Here is a 15,961-nt window from a genome sequence, read left to right as displayed (position 1 = left end):
TGGACCATAGGAAGCGTCCCTTAAGGGAAAAGTTGCCATTCTGATTTCAGTGATGACAAGCAAATGCTTCTAATGTGAGAAACAGTAGTAATGCAAAGCTGAGGGGAAGAGGTGTCAAAACAGCTGAATGGGTTGTGGGGGGCATTAAAGCTGAGGTGCCTCAGATGAAACGTGGCTATAGTTGCCTTGGACTTGACCATGACCTTTAAGCTCACTGTAGAGTCAAGAAATCTGGTCCAGGATCTCAGGCAGGTCTGCCTCACTGCTAAGATGTCTTGGAGCTTTTGTTTGGCTAGAACAAAGTAAATGGGCCAAACGTATTGTATAAGCCCGGTAAAGCCTGGAGATTCTGTCTGAGGTGCCTCCATGAGAACCAGACTGGCCTCTCATTGCTGCCATGAGCTCCCGCGACTGCCAGCATTCCGTTTGTACTTTTAGCTGCAGAGCTTCATGCAGCCTGGTAAGCGTGGAGACCACAGCGCCTGGGCCCAGCTCCTCTGGGAAGCCTTTCTGCTCCCCAGGTGGTGGGGCACTGTACCCTTGGTATCCTGACTTGTCTTATTTTCCGCAGCTGTAGCTCCCTGCATCCTGAGGATGTGGGTACCCCAACGGCAGAGCAGCCTCCTCCCCTGTGCCTGGCCCCTGGCCAGGGCCCTTGGGGCAGCTCCACGCTGTGAGTAGGAGCCTGAGCCCAGACTGCAGGAAGAGACAAAGGCAGGCCCTGCATGTACCCTGCATCTACAGGACAGCCCGAGTCTCCTTCCGGACCGGCAGGGCAGCTGGGTTTGTTAAACCCTGGCTCTGTGGGCAGAGTGTCTGAGCCAGTCCCAGCACTCCAACCTGGCCAGACCCATAGCCGGAGAGCTGGGGACAGCTTCTTGCCAAGGAAGGCTGTTGCCATTTCTAAGCAGGTGCTCTGGCTCTATAGGAAAGAGAAACTTCACAGAGGATGGAGGGGAAGGAGGGAGGAAATGGGTTTCTGTGACAACAGAGCCTTTTGAATAGCTCCAGAACTAGTGTGAGGATTGGGAGTGGGGAATAGGTAAGGCAGATGGACTGAGGAAATCCAGTTGTTGCCAAGTAAGTTTTATGGAGAATAAACAAGCAATTTCCCCAGAAGAGAATCAAAGAGGCTGAGGCTCCAGTCTGTAGGAGCTAAGGGAGGGGCCCCAGTGGGCCTGCAGGTGTTACGGAAAGCCCCCCAGGCCAGGCCCTCTAATCTTTGTGAAGGCTGCCAAGCCGTGGGTAGTGGACAAGGGGAAGGGCATTCTGGCAAAGATGCACAAACACATGGAATGGTAGGAGAATGGATGGGTGGAGTTGGGGTGTGGTGGAATCGGGACCAACAACCAGAATTCCTGCCAAAAATACCCAGGTGGGGGAATTCCCCTGCCTCCAGCCAGTTTGGAGGACCGGAAAGTGCATCCATCCCTGGGTCACAGGCCTTTTGGTGACTGGGATCTCAGATCAAGGGGCTCTTTCCTGGGCCAAGCCAAGAAGGTTTCACTACCACCACCACCAACACCACCTCAAAGAGGGAGGGGTGTAGGGCAGGGGAGAACCTACTCTTGCCTTGTGCGAAGCATTCTTTTCTACCCAGGTGCTTTTTCTTCCAGTCCTTTTTAAAAATGCCAGTCTCCACCCACAACATTGCTTGGTTTGGAAACACTACCCTGGGAAGTGATCTGCCTCTGGGAGGGCAGGAAGGACCCCCACTGTGCACCGCAGGGAGCAGGTGTGTGTCGTCCTGATGAGGCGCAGAGCCCCCCCCCCCAGGTGGGAGGACACAGCCCCGGAGTCACAGACGGCTTAGTTTGAATCCTGCCTCCCTCTGTTATTTTTTGCTGTTGTGATCTTGGATCAGTTGCATCTCACATAGCTCATTTGTGGCCTGAGGTAAGTGCTGTGTCCCCTCCACAATTGCTGTAAGGATTCAGGATTGTGTCCTTAAAGACTACGAAATCTCTAGAATATATGCAGAGCAGCGGGCAGGACTGCACATCCCTGAATGCCGGTTAACTTCGCTTTTCAAACTTTGGGCTGTACCTAGAGCTGCCCATCTTGCCTGAGGCCACGGGCCCTGCATGCATCCGGTACTCATTCTTGCACCAGGCTCCACTGGCGCTGGGGTCCGAGGTCTCCCCACAGCCTTTGTAACCCTTGGGCCAGCTGCAGCCAATCCTCCAGCCTTTCACCAAGGCACGTGCTGTGCATGTCCCATCCTCCCTCGCCCAGACAGAACGTGCCTCGGGCTAAGCGGGCTCCTGCATTCCAGTTCCGCCCCCGCAGCAGAGTGTGTGTGTGTGTGTGTGTGTGTGTGTGTGTGTGTGTAAAGGCAAGGGCGTGCAAAACAAGTGAGAGTCTGACCCTGTCAGGCCCCAGGCTCCAGCACGCCACCCCTCCAACCAGCGGTGCCCAGACCCCTAGGGGCAGTAATTGCAGCAAAGGACGGTAGGTCCTGCTAGCCAGGGGAACCCAGGAAAGGCACCCCAAAGAGGTCAGAACTGGCTTGGGACTGCCTGGCTGTGCCTCAGAAGTTTGTGTCACCGCCCCCGTCCCCGCCACGCCTCAGCCGTCCCCTCCCCATCCCCAGTCCTCTGAGATTGACTGGGATGTCTGAGGCCAACGTCAGTGCCTCTTTCTGTTCCATGAGGTTCAAATGTCAGGTATTTTATGTGAGCCTCAGGAGGGACAAGGTCCTTCAGGGCAGACACACACCTCTGCGTGCCCCTTGCTGGCCATCCTGCTCACTTTACAAAGCCCTACTTGGGCACACCCCTTCCCTCAGACCCCCATCTCCTCCCTCAGGCTCTCCACACCTGGCGACACCTACTAGGTCCCCTGCTGTCCAGCTCAGCTGTGTGGTGACATCTGAGGCTCTCCCTGGGCTGCGCATGTTGAGTGGGTCTTTCTCATAGCTGCATACTCCTGCCTGGGCTCATCATAAGCCAGGTTCTAGGATGGTCCAGTATGTGGGGAGGAGCTGGGCGGGGACTTCCAGGTCAGCAGCTGCCTGGGCAGAGCAGGTGGCAGAGGTCCAGCAGAAAGCCGGAGGACCGAAAGCCCCTCTCAAGCACACAAGGTCCCAGCATTAGCCCAGGAGGAAGCTGAGACCAAAGCTGGTGCCTCAGAAACCCAGCAGAAGCTCCAGGGCCCTGGGTGCCCTCCCGCTTCCATTTAGGCTGGGGGGTGTGCAGTGAGAAGCAGTGGAAAGAGAGGCCCCCAAGTCAGAGGGGAGGCACTGGTTTCCCTGACATTGTTGCTGAACCTGGTTTCTCACCCTGAAAGGGAGGTCATAGGCAGCAGTGCCTGGCATGATTACCTCAAAGGACCTGGCCCAGCACCTGGTAGACACAGACAGCTGCAAGAGCTCCTTTTCCTGGCCTTTCCCCCACCTCCTTCCAGTAGCAAGGCAGGCAGGAAACAGAGGCGTCTTTTGCCCTTGAGACCCCCTTTTACTTCAGTGCTAGGGACAGAACCCAGGGCCTTGCATAAGCCAGGCAAGCACTCCACCACTGAGATAAACCCCTAGCCCTGAATTTTTTTTTTTCCCCCAAAGTGAAATTTCATGAGCTTATGGCTAGGAATCTGAGTGCAGGAGGCATGTGTGCTCACAGTTGTAATTTCGTGCTGTGGCCATGTCTATACTTTCAGGGTGTGAGATTTGTCTCTGAGGTGACCCAGTACCCGCTTCATAGCCTGAAGCCTCAACTGCTTGCTGCTCTGGGCCCTCTGCCCACCTGCTCCAGTTCCTTCCTCCCTGCTCCCTCCCCCATGCCCTTGGCAGCTCCCACCTTCCCATCCCGTGTGCTCCGGGCTCTTGGCCCAGTTACAGAGCACGAGAGACAGGGGTGTTTCCTGGCTCCTGCTGCCAAGGCCCTGGACAGGGAGAACACAAACCACCCCGCACCTCCACCGTTGCTTCCCCCACCGTCGCCTGTCCTCAGCCACATGCGTGTGTCAGCACCCTCCTTGCCTGGGATGCACCTTTCAACCAGGTTCTGCTGAAGCTCATGTTTTGGCTTTGACCACAGCCAGTACCCTGGTGAGGTCCAAACAGCTGAGTCCCTCTCTTCAGCTGCATCTCTCAAGGCCTCTTAGTTTCATTCTCTCACCATAAACCTTGCCCAGGGCGCCTCTTCCAGCCCAGGACTCTCTGGAGGCTTCTGCATCTAACAAGCTGTGACCCTGCAGCTGGGGCCTCCCCAGCCTTCCCCTCTGGCATGCCCACCAATGTATTTGTGTCTTCCAGCCCCTGCTGAAGGTCAACTGAGCCCAGAATTTTACAACTCATAGTGGAGAAGCTTCGGCTTTGCATTTTAATAATTTAAGACACACAGCCATGTACTTGAAAAGTCACAACCCTCTGGGCAGTATCCAGGTGTAGAGCAGGAAGCACCCGGGCAGGATGGCCAGTGCCTGCTCTCTGGAGCCTCCCTGCTGCCTCCCTGCCCACCCACAGCTGCCACCAGGGAGGTCTGGACAGGAAGCTTACGGCTGGGGGACAGCCAGACACCAGCTGCAGCCTTGTCTCCACGCTGGACAGGAGAACAAAGACCCAGGCCAAGCTGCATAACTGCAGCTCCTACAGGCAGAGGCAGAGGGGAGGGCCCAGGGCAGGGGTGGAGGGAGGAAGGGGGGCCAGTGGGTTCTACCATCCTGCTAGCCAGATCCTACCTAGCACAGCTGCACTCTCTGAAACTGGCTTTGGTTTCATTTTTTTCCCCTTTAACTTTATATACCATAAAAATTTCCTAGAAATTTTTAATATTCTGGCTACCAGATAACATCTCCCAGATGTTCTCACATCCAGAAGGGTCATACAACTCTCGTCAGAGCATGCATTCTGATGTTTGGTTTGGAGTATGTTCTCACCGGCTGTGTGGCTGCTACTCCGGGACGCCTGCCCCTTTCTGGATGAAGAGCAAAGGTGGCAAATGGGAGGGAGGAGAAATGTGGGTGAAAGGGCAGGGTGCAGGGCCAAGGGATCCACTGTCTGGAGTGTTTTCAAGAGTGGCACCTGGAGGTGAGGCCAGCTCTCCCAGGCCAAGCAAAGGACTGCCTGAATCTCTCCCCAGCCTCCACCCACAAAGGGACGAGTAGATGTCGCCATCTCTAGTATGGAAAGAGACCAGTATTTTCTTTCCTTGTTCTGCATAAGTAATGGCCTTAAACAGAATACATTCACAGGCTCCTTGTCTATCCTCTGGGTACTCAGTTGGTCTCAGCAGTCCTGCCACAGCATGAGGGGCTCGATGCCGCCACGATCTGTGTTTTCAGTCCACAGAGTAGCTCTGTATAGCACATTCCCAGCCAGCTCAGGGCTCCTAAGGGGGTGGTAGTAGAGGCAGCAGCATTTCTGGGTCACCGAAGGACAGGTCTTTGCCTCAAGACTCGAACTGACAAGCTCTCTGAATGCGCCAGGAGCTCCTTGATGTGAGCCAAGCCCAGGCCGGCAACCTTGGCTCCGTTCACCTCCAGGATCTCATCCCCCACCCCGAGCAGCCCAGAGTAGAGCTTGGCAGTATCCAGGTCAGCCATCTCCTGCACGTAGAGCCCTGTGAAGCGGAACAAGAAAACAGCAGGGAAACCCACGTGAGAGCCTGCAGTGCTGCAGATGCCAGTCAGAGTGTGTGTGTGGGAGGGGTGTTCAACAGGGCATGGCTACACACACACACACACACACACACACACACACACACACACACACACACACACACACCATCATTCCACATCACAACCACAACTGGCTTTCTACAGAGAGAGAATGTGTCTCCTCCATGGTCTGACCTCATTTCTTTGCTCCTCTTTTTAAGTAGAAATGCCCCTGGTACAAGTAATGCTTGAAGGTGGTGCTATTCATCTGTACTCCTGTAAATTAGCTCATCTTGTTGTGAGATGACCTTTTATTGCAGAAAAGAAAGTTTTTTTTAAAATGAAAAAGTACCTGCTAGGTGGAACTCATAAATAGACCTAGTAGGCACAGCACAAGGGCTGCGGTGGGCGGGACAATGTCACTGGGGTAGGGAAAACAGGTGAGGCCAAATCCTTTGCCTTACAGTACTGTCCAGGACTGACCTGGGGCTCAGTCTTACGCACAGTGCCTCACTTAGGGAAAAACACTTCAGAGCCGTGGCTCACTCTTCTCCCCCCACCACCTAGAAATAGCTCTGCCTAGCCGATTAGTCCCTGGTCTGGAAGGTACAAGTGACCCTGGGGGAGCCTGCTTCTCTGAAACTGTCCCCTGGCTGCTTCTCAGGGACGCCTTCAGGTCTCTGGGCTGGAGCTGACTCTCAAATTCTGTCAGCTGCACCCACCTGAGAAATTAAATGCAGCACGGGGTCTCCCCGGCACTGGAGCCTACTGCCATGTTCGGGGTCTAGGGCACAGCTAGGTCTGCTGGAGAATAGCACAGGATGATCTTTTGTGGTGACCTTCATGCAGCTGATAACACCAGTGAATTCACTGGGGCAGCTTAGCATTCACTGCTGCCCTGCCCAGGCTCAGGCAGCTCTGCCTGAGAAACAGGAAGAACTACCCATGCAGTCTGGCCCCACTGCCTTTTCCTAGGCTCAGTGCTTTGCAGGGACCCAGAAAGCTATCTGGTCTGGTTGCTCAGCCTCTGGCCTGACACCGTTTTCTGCATCTTTGACCCATGAGCAGTCCTGCTTGGCCTAGCAGGCCTCAGGGCACCCTGTTCAGCTCTGACCATGACAGGTTCAGAGGTCTGCAAGTGCATGGGTGTCTGCTCCTCCTTCACAGAGGCACCCAGTGGTCTTCAGCTCTGTTTAGCAAAGCCAGTCTTTATAGATTTTCCCTCTCCCTGCTCTGAGTGCTCAACTCCTTTTCACAGCTTCTTACCCAAGCTAAGGCTGACGTCCCCTGACCAAGTGTGTCTCCGTCCTGGCTGCACAGGCTTTGGCCCACCTTTTCCCTCCTCTCTCAGGCGGTGTAGCAGCTTGCCTGCCCTGTCCCTACACAGGTGGCACTGAGAGAGGGAGGTGAGGGGGCACCCAGTGAACCCTGACAAGTGTCTGATGCGCAGCAGGAGAGTCAGATGGGATAATGATAAAACTCAAAAGAATGCAGCTGAGCCTGACCAGACACTGACATCACTGGCCATTTTAGGGAGACCTGTGTAGGTTTCATAACCGACAGTCATAACAAAGATATGACAGACAGTCTGCTGTGGGCATTTATTATCTGCTGGAGGTGGTCTTTGTGAGGATACACTGGCCAATTAGGAGCAGAAGGCAAAGCCTGCTGTTCTCATGGGCTCATATGGAAACAGAATACGATAGCCAACAAGTTAACAGCATCATCCTGACACTTCACCAAGGAGCCAGACCTGCCCCAGCTCACCGCCCTCCGAGGCCCAGGAGATGTGACCCCAGGTGCTGGGAGGGTCCTGGTGAGGTGCACCAGCAACTGCTCACTCTGTGTGCGCGTGGGGACCTCTGCATGACGTCAGTTGCCAACTACAGCAGCAGCGGCAGGGCCTCACCCGGGCAAGACAAGCCAGCAAGGAGCACTGTGGTAGCAGGGGTAGGACAGAGCCCCAGGAGCCCGTGGTCCTCAGACCCCGCCCACCAAAACTCCATGGCAGGTGGGGGAGGGGCTCCCACTGCCTCCAGAGGCGCCCAAGCGACTGGGGAGGTGGGAGAGAAGGGTGCAGCACCCTGTAGGGTCTGCCCTCATGCTGACATGCGACGGCCATCATGCTGGGCCCTGTCGAGTACTGTCCGCTCAGTTTACCTTCTCCTTCTGAAAAGGGAGAGGAAGAAGAGCCAGGCACTGCATTTTGAACCTCGTAAAATGTTCTCCATGCCTCTTCCAGGTGGGCGGTGTTGTCCTCATTCTACAGATTTGGGAGCTGAGGCCAGAGGGGTTGGTCACCTGCTCAAGGTCCCCCAGGACACAGGTGGCGCAGTACTTGCTGTTTCCTCACTGACTTCCAGCAGTCAGCCTGGGAGGGCCTCTCCGACACCGGAGAGTGCGCCGCAAATGTCATCTCCCTGTGAAGACTGACATTTTACCCTGCGCAGGTCCAGCGTGGGGGAGACCTGTCTTCTCATGTGCATGTCCAGTCCTTCAGCAAACCCAGCCAAAGCTACCTGCACAACCCCTTCCTCACCACATCCGTAGCTGCCATCGTCTCCCTCCTAAAATAAGGAAATAGCTTTAAAGCTGTCTGCCCGGTCTACCTTTTCGCACTAGGGTCTGTTTTTAACTCAGCCACCCCCACCCTGCTCACAACGAATCTGCTCTAAATCCTCGGGTGACTGACACCCAGCACCCCAGGGTGGTACGGCCCATCTCCCAGCCCGACCTCCTTGCAGCTCCCCGGCAGCCGAGCCTCATTCCCCGCTCAGGGCTTAGCGCCTGCTGTTCCGCTGCCTGGAAGGCTCTTCTCCCACAGCCTCTTGGTCCTCCCCACTCCTCTTGGTCCTCCCCACTCCAGCCCCACCTCCACTCAAGTGTCATCTTCTCGAGAAAGCCTGCCCGCACTAGCGTCTGCCTCAGTACTCTCCGCGTCACTACCTGACGTCATACGTAAGGTAACCTTGTTGCAGACGTAACCTCGAGTGTGTGCTCAGGAGGTCAGGGATTTGTCCATTTCCTGTGCTTCTGTGACCCCCAAAGCCATGACAGTCTGTAGGTGCTCTGCATGTATCTGCTGAAACAATGAGATATGCACCGGAAGGGAGAACTCCGGCTGCGTTCTGCAAGCGTGGTGACGGCAGGTCTTTCTTTTCTGGGAGAAAAAACTGACTAGGGGATCAAAGCACCGGCCTAACCCCTCCTTGGCAGAGCCCCGCCAAACAGGCTCCTTTGTGTCCTCCTAGGCTGTCTCTTCTCTCCACCCCTTCCCCCAGCATGCCTGCCTCGCTCGCTGCATCCTGGATCACAGACGTTGGGTAAAGTCCGGGAGATCAGGTTGTCCGGAAGGACGCGTGGAGGGATGGGCAGGACTACTGGGCACGCGGAAGGAGGCCCAGAGCGGCTCCATGCCCCACCGATGCTGAACCAAGACCCAGGAGGCGACCCAGCCAGGGGCGGGGCGTGGACGGACGCACAGACAGGCAGGCACACTCGCATGCCCAGACACACCGGCAGCTGGAGGAAGGGAACCACTGCAGCGCGTCAGCCACATCAAAGGCGGGCTAAGGCCGCAAGCACAGGCAGTTTCCCGGTTCGCCGCGGAAAGATGGCCTTGCAGGTTCTGATCCCAGGATGCCAGCAGACAGCAGGAACAGTGGAGTCAACCCTGCCGGCTCTGGCCCCGCAGCGGGCAGCACCTCTTAGAGCTGAACCTGCCAGGGCTGTCACAGTGCCGACTCCGGGGGCCCTGGTACCCAGAGGCGCTCCCCCGGGAGGCCCTGTAGCTCAGGGGCTGTCTGAATCTGAAAAGCGCCAGGCTCAGACAAAGGAGCAGGCAACGCCTGACCGCTGCCCAGAAGACCCGCAGGGGCCCACGAAGGAAGGGGAGGTGCGTACCTGAGTCCCTGCGCCCCTTCCCGGAGCCCACACGAAAGCCGAAGGTGCCCGCAGGGGACCGCTGCAGCTGCAGCAAGCTTGTGCCATCCGGGAACACCGCCACCACGCGGCCCACAGTGCGAGCCAGGCTGGGGACACCCACGTCCTCCACGCTGAGGGCGCGCCGGGGCGGGGCCTTGGCTAGTCTGCGGGGTGGACCAGAGACACAGTGAGGGCAGAGGGTCGGGCATGGGGCCCAGCCTTCCACTGCTTAAACTCAGATGAGGAGGCCTCTCAGACCCAGAGGCCGGCGCTGGAGGCTGGGGCCCCACGGACCCGGCCAGCTACAAAGGCGAGACTCCAGCTGGAGGTGGGCGGGTTCTCATATCTGGCCGAGGTGCCTCAGAGCCAGCCACAGGACCAGAAAGCTCCACTTAGAGCGCGGCTTCTAAACCTTTCATGTAGAGCCTTTCCGGGATCTGACAAAAGCTGTAACTTCATAGTTTCCAGGTCCATCCAGAGGTCGGCAGGTAAGAGCAGCTGGTCTAGATGGCCTCGGCAGAGGCCATGGGTCAAGGGCTCTGCCTCTGGGTGTTATCCACATCTTCAGCTGGGCTAAGAGAGCTCCTCAAACTTCCTGACTTCAGGACATCACCAGACAGCAGAAGGACAGAGGCTCCAACCTGCCAGCCAGCGACAACCTTACCTTCTGAGCACAGGGCGAGAGCACTAAGCGGTCACTCCAAGACTCCGAGGCCACCTGTCTCCTGGGATTTGCTGAGAGGTGCAGGTAGTGCTTCACCTCCTCCCCGACTTTTTTTTTATAATACTGGGGATTGAGCCCCAACCCTTTGCACTGAACTATATCACCCAGCCCTTTTTATTTTTAGACAAGATCTTAAGTTGTCCAGGCTGGGCTCAAATTTGGGATCCTTCTGACTCAGCCTCCCAGTGTGAGATGCCACCACACCTAGCTTCTCCACTTCAAGAGCACAGTGATGCTGAGATAGCAAGGAACTAACATTTAGCTCCACTGGTCACCCCCCAAATTTATCTTCCAGAGCATCTGTGCCCATGCTTACCTGCCAGGTGCACTGGGGTACTCTGGGCCCTCTACCAGGTAGAGGCTGGACCGGTTCCCCCTGCCACTCAGCAGAGAATGGAGGTTCTGAAAGGAGGCAGCTTTCTGATGTTGGCGGGAGGATGACACCTGGTGGGGAAAGCCCAATATTGCAGGTGAGAAAGGCCACCTGGGCAGGGGTTGGCAGAAGATGGCCCCAGGAACCCCAGGGGCAGCTTGGGTCACTCTTTCCAAGTGCTCCGCAGGACACTTGAACTTACACCAGGAGAGGGGCCTACACAGGTCAACGTTTTTGTTTTTTTTTTAAATTTTAGCCAAAATAACAACTTAGTATTAAAACACTAATTATATTACTGTAGGAAAATCTAATTTTCTTACTAAGAAGAAAATGAAAGCAAGTCAATTACAGAGTAGCACACTTTAAATTTAAAATCTTGAATATTTTATGATTTTTTTAGAGCTCCTTTTATGGTTACTTCTGTTCAAAAATCTTTATGTATGGTGTGCACCTTAAAACATTGTCCATAAAAAGTGGAACATGTCAACAGTCCCTCAAAGAGTTCAAAAATGATGAGAGCAGAGACGAGGTCAGCTGGAAACTCCAGATTCCTGTGGTAGCTGCTCAGTTAAAATTGCAGATGGTGTGTGGGACAGAGACTTCACTTTAGGAGGCCTGGGGACCCTGGAGGAACTGGCACTAGGGTGAGACAAGCAAGAGCTCCCCAGGTAGAAAGAGATGTGAGTCTTCCAGGCAGAAGCACAGCATGTGCAAAGCCATGGAGAGGCGAGAGAAGGGTGTGTGTTCTGGAGCACGCTAAGCCTTCTCTCACTTCTTCATGGCTTCACACACATGTGGCGAGGCCGTGGGGGTGTAAAATGGGCCATGAGTAGGGGCCAGCCCTGAAGGACCTTAATGCCCTGCTAAGGGGCTAGTGAGTGATGTTAACAAGTGGGGCAAGGTCAGCCTGTGCTCTAGAAAACCTCCTCAGTAAGGAGGCAATTCTGAAGGCAGGGTTGGCGGCGGTGGAGACAGAGGCAGGAAGAACAGACTTTTAGACAGATGTTAGCCACATTATCTATTATGTCTGGAATCCATGTTTCTATGGTCCAGATGTTGGTGTCCCCTCCAAATTCATATGTTGAAACCTAGTCACCAAGGATGTGGGACCTCTGGGAGATTAGATCATGAGGGCAGAGCCTCGGGGGGCATAAAGATACCCAAGAGAGCTTTGCCCCTCCTACCGTGTGAGGTTACAGGGACCCATGAGAAAGTCAGCCCTCACCTGCACGGACTGCACCAGCACCTTGATCCTGGGCTCTGCCAGCCTACAGAACTGTTAGGAATAAGTTTCTGTTGCTTATGAGTGACCTGGTCTGTGAAATTTCGTTACAGCAGCACAAATAGCCTGAGAAGTGCTCTAAAAAAGGCAGTTGTATTATCTAGCAGCCTAAGAGGCAGCCAACCGGATTGTGTATCTGACCCAAGAAATCTTCCTGGGAGAAGTCACATTCAAGTCAGACCTAAAGGACAAGCAGAAGTTTCCCGGGGATGGGGGAGAAGGGAAGGCTTCTGACACAGGCTCGGAGGCCCCTGGGGGAGAGCCACGGCCCACAAGAGGACATGAAAGCCACTGGGATGGACAAGTGTAAGGGCAGGTGGTTGCCCACTTGGGGACAAAACAAAAACCAAACCGGTGAAGCACCTGTCACTGAACATGTGCTACCATGACACGTGACCAGGGAGTGTCTCGCTCTGAGGTATGTCAGAAATCCTTCTATGTGGACAGAGTCTCCTTTCTTCTTGGGAATCCTTTCTCCTGGGAGTCTCACCCTGGCACATCCTCTTCCCCCTGCAGCCTCAGAAAGGAAAGGCTCCACTGCCCCGACTCACAGTCACCTACCTCATTTTGCCCAAGAAGAGACACAGGAGACAGAGGAATCTGTTTGGAAACTATTGGAACAGGCTTTCCAGAGACCTGCTGGAGAGTTCCTTGCTGTGCCTGTTTGCCGAGGCTGCGGCACACAGGGAGTGAGGATTTAGCTAGCTGCCCTGTGTTCACCACGCTCACTCTTCCACTCAATGTGTACCACGCTAACTACTGTAACTAGTGCTGAGAAAATAAAGGTCAGGTAATGCTCCCTCAGAGAATTACACTCCAGTGAGGGAAGAGACAAAAGTTGGTTAAACTACTAGGTGACGAGTTCCACAAAGGAGGGAAGCAGAGCGAGCTAGCAACATGTTCAGCACGAGAAGGGCCTGGTTGTCCTGCCTGAAGTCCAGATAGGTGAGCAGGTGTGGGCAGGTGGAGCAGGTGGGAGGCATGCTTCCCTGAAGATGTGGTGACCTGACAGCACAGTGACAGAGATGAGAGATCAAACAGCTCCCAGGAGCTCTCTGGCAACCCAGGGCACTCTCAGCTTCACCCTAAATGTGGTGAGTAACCAATGACACATTCAGTGAGGGGTTGGTGCAGCCAGAAAGACCACCGCAGAAGCCACACGGAGAGGGGCACTGAGGCAAACCCAGGGCGATGCGATTTGTGCTATGGCCACACAGGAGGCCATGAACTCTCCTGGACCAGCAGAGCTCGAAAAATGGAGAGACAGGGAAGGAGAAGCCTAAGGTGAGCCCGGGCCTGGGCAGCCGGGTAGGACGGAACTCAGGGGTGCTTCCCATCCAGCCGTGGGTGTGCCAGTAGCTCCCCTTTCCCACCGTGGGCTCCCTGGGACAGTCCTCAGTGCCTCTTTTCTCCCTTCGCCCTTCATTCCTTGGTGCCCCTTGCCTGAGCACTCACCAGATGGAAGGACTGTAATGATGGGGCTCTCTTTACTTTGGGGGCGCTGGTGTGTGAGGCCGAACCAGGTGCATCAGGCTGCAGGTGCTCCACGCTGCGGCTGCGGGACTTGCCCAACTTGGGCCGGGAAGTCTGACCCAGGGCCGAGAAGAGCTTTTTCAGTCCCAGGGTGGAGGCGATGCTGCTCCTTTTCTTCTGCCTGTCAGAAGGGGCAGCTGAGGGTGGCCTGGGCCCTGCGCTGGCCCCTGCTCTGGTCCCTGGCAATGCTCTAAAACACAACGGTAGACGTGAGCTGTGGTGGAGCGGGCTGGGAGGGCTGGGCGGGTTGCTGCACCCCGAGGTCCCACAGGTCCCAGATGGGTCCGCACCAGTGCCTTGTGGGGAACTGACAACCAGGCTGCAGGAAGGAAGGGTGCGTGCACTCTCTCAGGGAGGCTTCCAGGGAGAGGATCTCACACAGGCCTTGTCATAACGCACAGCCATAGCCTGCAGCTGGGGGCTGCCCGTTCACTCACTTCCTTGCTCATTCTGTATTCTTTCGTCTTGTTTTTGAGACAGGGTCTCGCTATGTAGTCCAGGCTGGCTTTGAATTTACTGTGTAGCCCAAACTCACCACATGGCCTCAGATTTGTGGTGATCCTCCTGCCTCAGTTGCCCAAGTGCTGAGATTACAGGCCTGTGCCACACACCTGGTTCACATTCCGTATTTCTTTCTTTTGTTGTCCCCTATTTCCTAAGAGCCTCTGTGTACCATCCTCTCTAGTCCCTGGGTGTGTGGCACATAAGACAAGCAAGGCCCTTGCTCACAGAAGCTTACCAACTAGAGACCAGGCAGCAGAGGAAGAAAAACATCAGCGACTAGCATGTGGGGTGAAGCAGAGTGACCAGGTGGTTGTTTTAATTAAAGGCCAGGGAAGGTCTCTCTGCGATGACCCTTACACTGACAGCTGGAGGGTAAGCAGGAGTCAGGCTGCCAAACCAGGAGGTGACAGCGGCAGGTACGGGGAGCAGTCAGTGTCTCTGCCGGGGCAGCAGCAGGCTTGCTATGTTCAAGAACAAAGGCCAGGCCACAGGGCTTGGGCGTAGGCAGTGAGATCTGGAGTGGGGTTTGGGGGAAGCACCAGACAAGGCAAGATGTGATGGCCTGGGCTTCATAGTGAGTTCCAGGTCAGTCTCAACTACATAGTGAGACCCTGTCTCAAAAACCAAGTCAAAACAAACAAACAAACAAAAACAATGAAGATGGCCTTGACTTTTGTGCGGAGAAGGAACAGCAGGGGACAAGAGTGAAGGCAGAGAGCGAACAGAGAGCCGTGTCAGGGTGTACAGCGAAGAAGGAAAGCAGCTTAGTCTGGGGTGGTGGGAAGGGGGAACTGGGAGCTGGCAAGGACTTGCTGGTGGTGGGAGTCGGCGTGAGGGGGCAGCCTCAGGGCTTGGGCACGGTGTGGATGGATGCAGCAGTTTTTGTCAAGGAGCTACCGGCCAGCCTGGCAGTATCCAGCAGGCTCTGGCTGAACAAGGCCCAGAGATGGGGAGCTGGCTCTGGGTGGCAGGAGGGCCTTGGACCGCATGTGGTCACTGGGCAGAGGAGGTGTAGCAGGGAAGAGAAGGCCTGGGCTCACCAAGGTTTTGAGGCCAATGCAAGGGGGTCCCTAGGGCAAGAACTCAGCTGAAGGAGGGAAAGGAAACATGAATGCTGAGCTCAATTTCCTCAGCATCTGGATGTTCCCAAGCTCAGCGTCTGGAGCAAATGCTCCCAGGCAGGCAAGCTCCTAAGGGCAGGACAGAGACAGCTGTGCCCCATGCTCAGATAGTGGCTGTTCCGGGGTGTTCAGTGAAGGATAAGCAGATATGTCAGACCAAGAGCTGGGAAAGAAGCATTAGGGGCGCCAGGCTTGGACATGGTCTCTGAACTCTAGCGGAAGCAGCAAGGTCAGTCATGCTACCACTCCAGAGGTCATCCCCACCAAGCACCTCCTCTATGGTGAGGTCTCTTGCTCCTATCACTCACCCGGACAGCATGTGCCTCCCAGAACTGGACTCTGCCCTCTGCAGGTCTTCCTCAGCTTCCTGGCAGGACTCGGGCTCTTCTGAGGTCAGGGTGAGGGTGATGCCCACGGAGTTGAAGGTGGCAACATCTGCTAAGCCAAGAGGGCCCTGGTGTCCTCCTGAAAGTCAGAGCATCCCTCCTGTGTGAGGCTGGTCACTCCCACAGTCACGGTGGGGGAAAGGACACTCCATGCTCAGAAGCAAAAGAGTGAGAGGTGGAGCCCAGGAGGCAGTGGAGAGACACAGGAAACAGCAGATGATTGGGACTCTGGGCTCCTCCCCGAGTGTCCTCTGGACTGGAAACTATTTGAGGACTGGGTCCTGTGACTGCTTCCACCCCAGCACAGCAGCTAGTACACAATTAGTATGTTTCTGTTAAATGATCAGATTGCTTGTGATAACTCAAGCCCCTTCTATATCAAGTGACACAGTAGAACAGGGGAATATTTTGTATTCCTGGGACAGAACAGAATCTCAATTTCTCATAGCTTTGACAATAACACCATTTTGGGAACATCTACATGCTAGGCCCTGCGTTAACTCCCCCTACCAAGAGGGA

At 55.3% G+C, this 15,961-nt stretch overlaps 1 protein-coding gene across 9 annotated transcripts in view; it reads right to left on the bottom strand.

Moving 5' to 3' along the window:
• Window positions 1–4,302: 4,302 nt before the first annotated feature.
• The window catches only part of Kiaa1614 (KIAA1614 ortholog), a 32,815-nt gene continuing 21,156 nt past the window's right edge, over window positions 4,303–15,961 (bottom strand). For 2 of the 9 annotated variants that reach the window (XM_010630281.1, XM_033762124.1), the window contains 5 exons: window positions 15,365–15,521; window positions 13,354–13,621; window positions 10,560–10,687; window positions 9,499–9,683; window positions 4,303–5,558 (listed from right to left, as the gene is read on the bottom strand). In XM_010630281.1, the coding sequence (XP_010628583.1) occupies window positions 5,365–5,558; window positions 9,499–9,683; window positions 10,560–10,687; window positions 13,354–13,621; window positions 15,365–15,521 (932 nt within the window). In that variant the 3' untranslated portion in view covers window positions 4,303–5,364. The other 7 variants (XR_004516647.1, XR_004516648.1, XR_781446.1 and 4 more) reach the window with 7 other exon arrangements.

This window comes from Fukomys damarensis, unplaced genomic scaffold (genome assembly GCF_012274545.1).
Source record: "Fukomys damarensis isolate Sample0158 unplaced genomic scaffold, DMR_v1.0_HiC HiC_scaffold_11, whole genome shotgun sequence".
NCBI lineage: Eukaryota > Metazoa > Chordata > Mammalia > Rodentia > Bathyergidae > Fukomys > Fukomys damarensis.
This window is presented reverse-complemented; position numbering and strand designations above follow the sequence as displayed.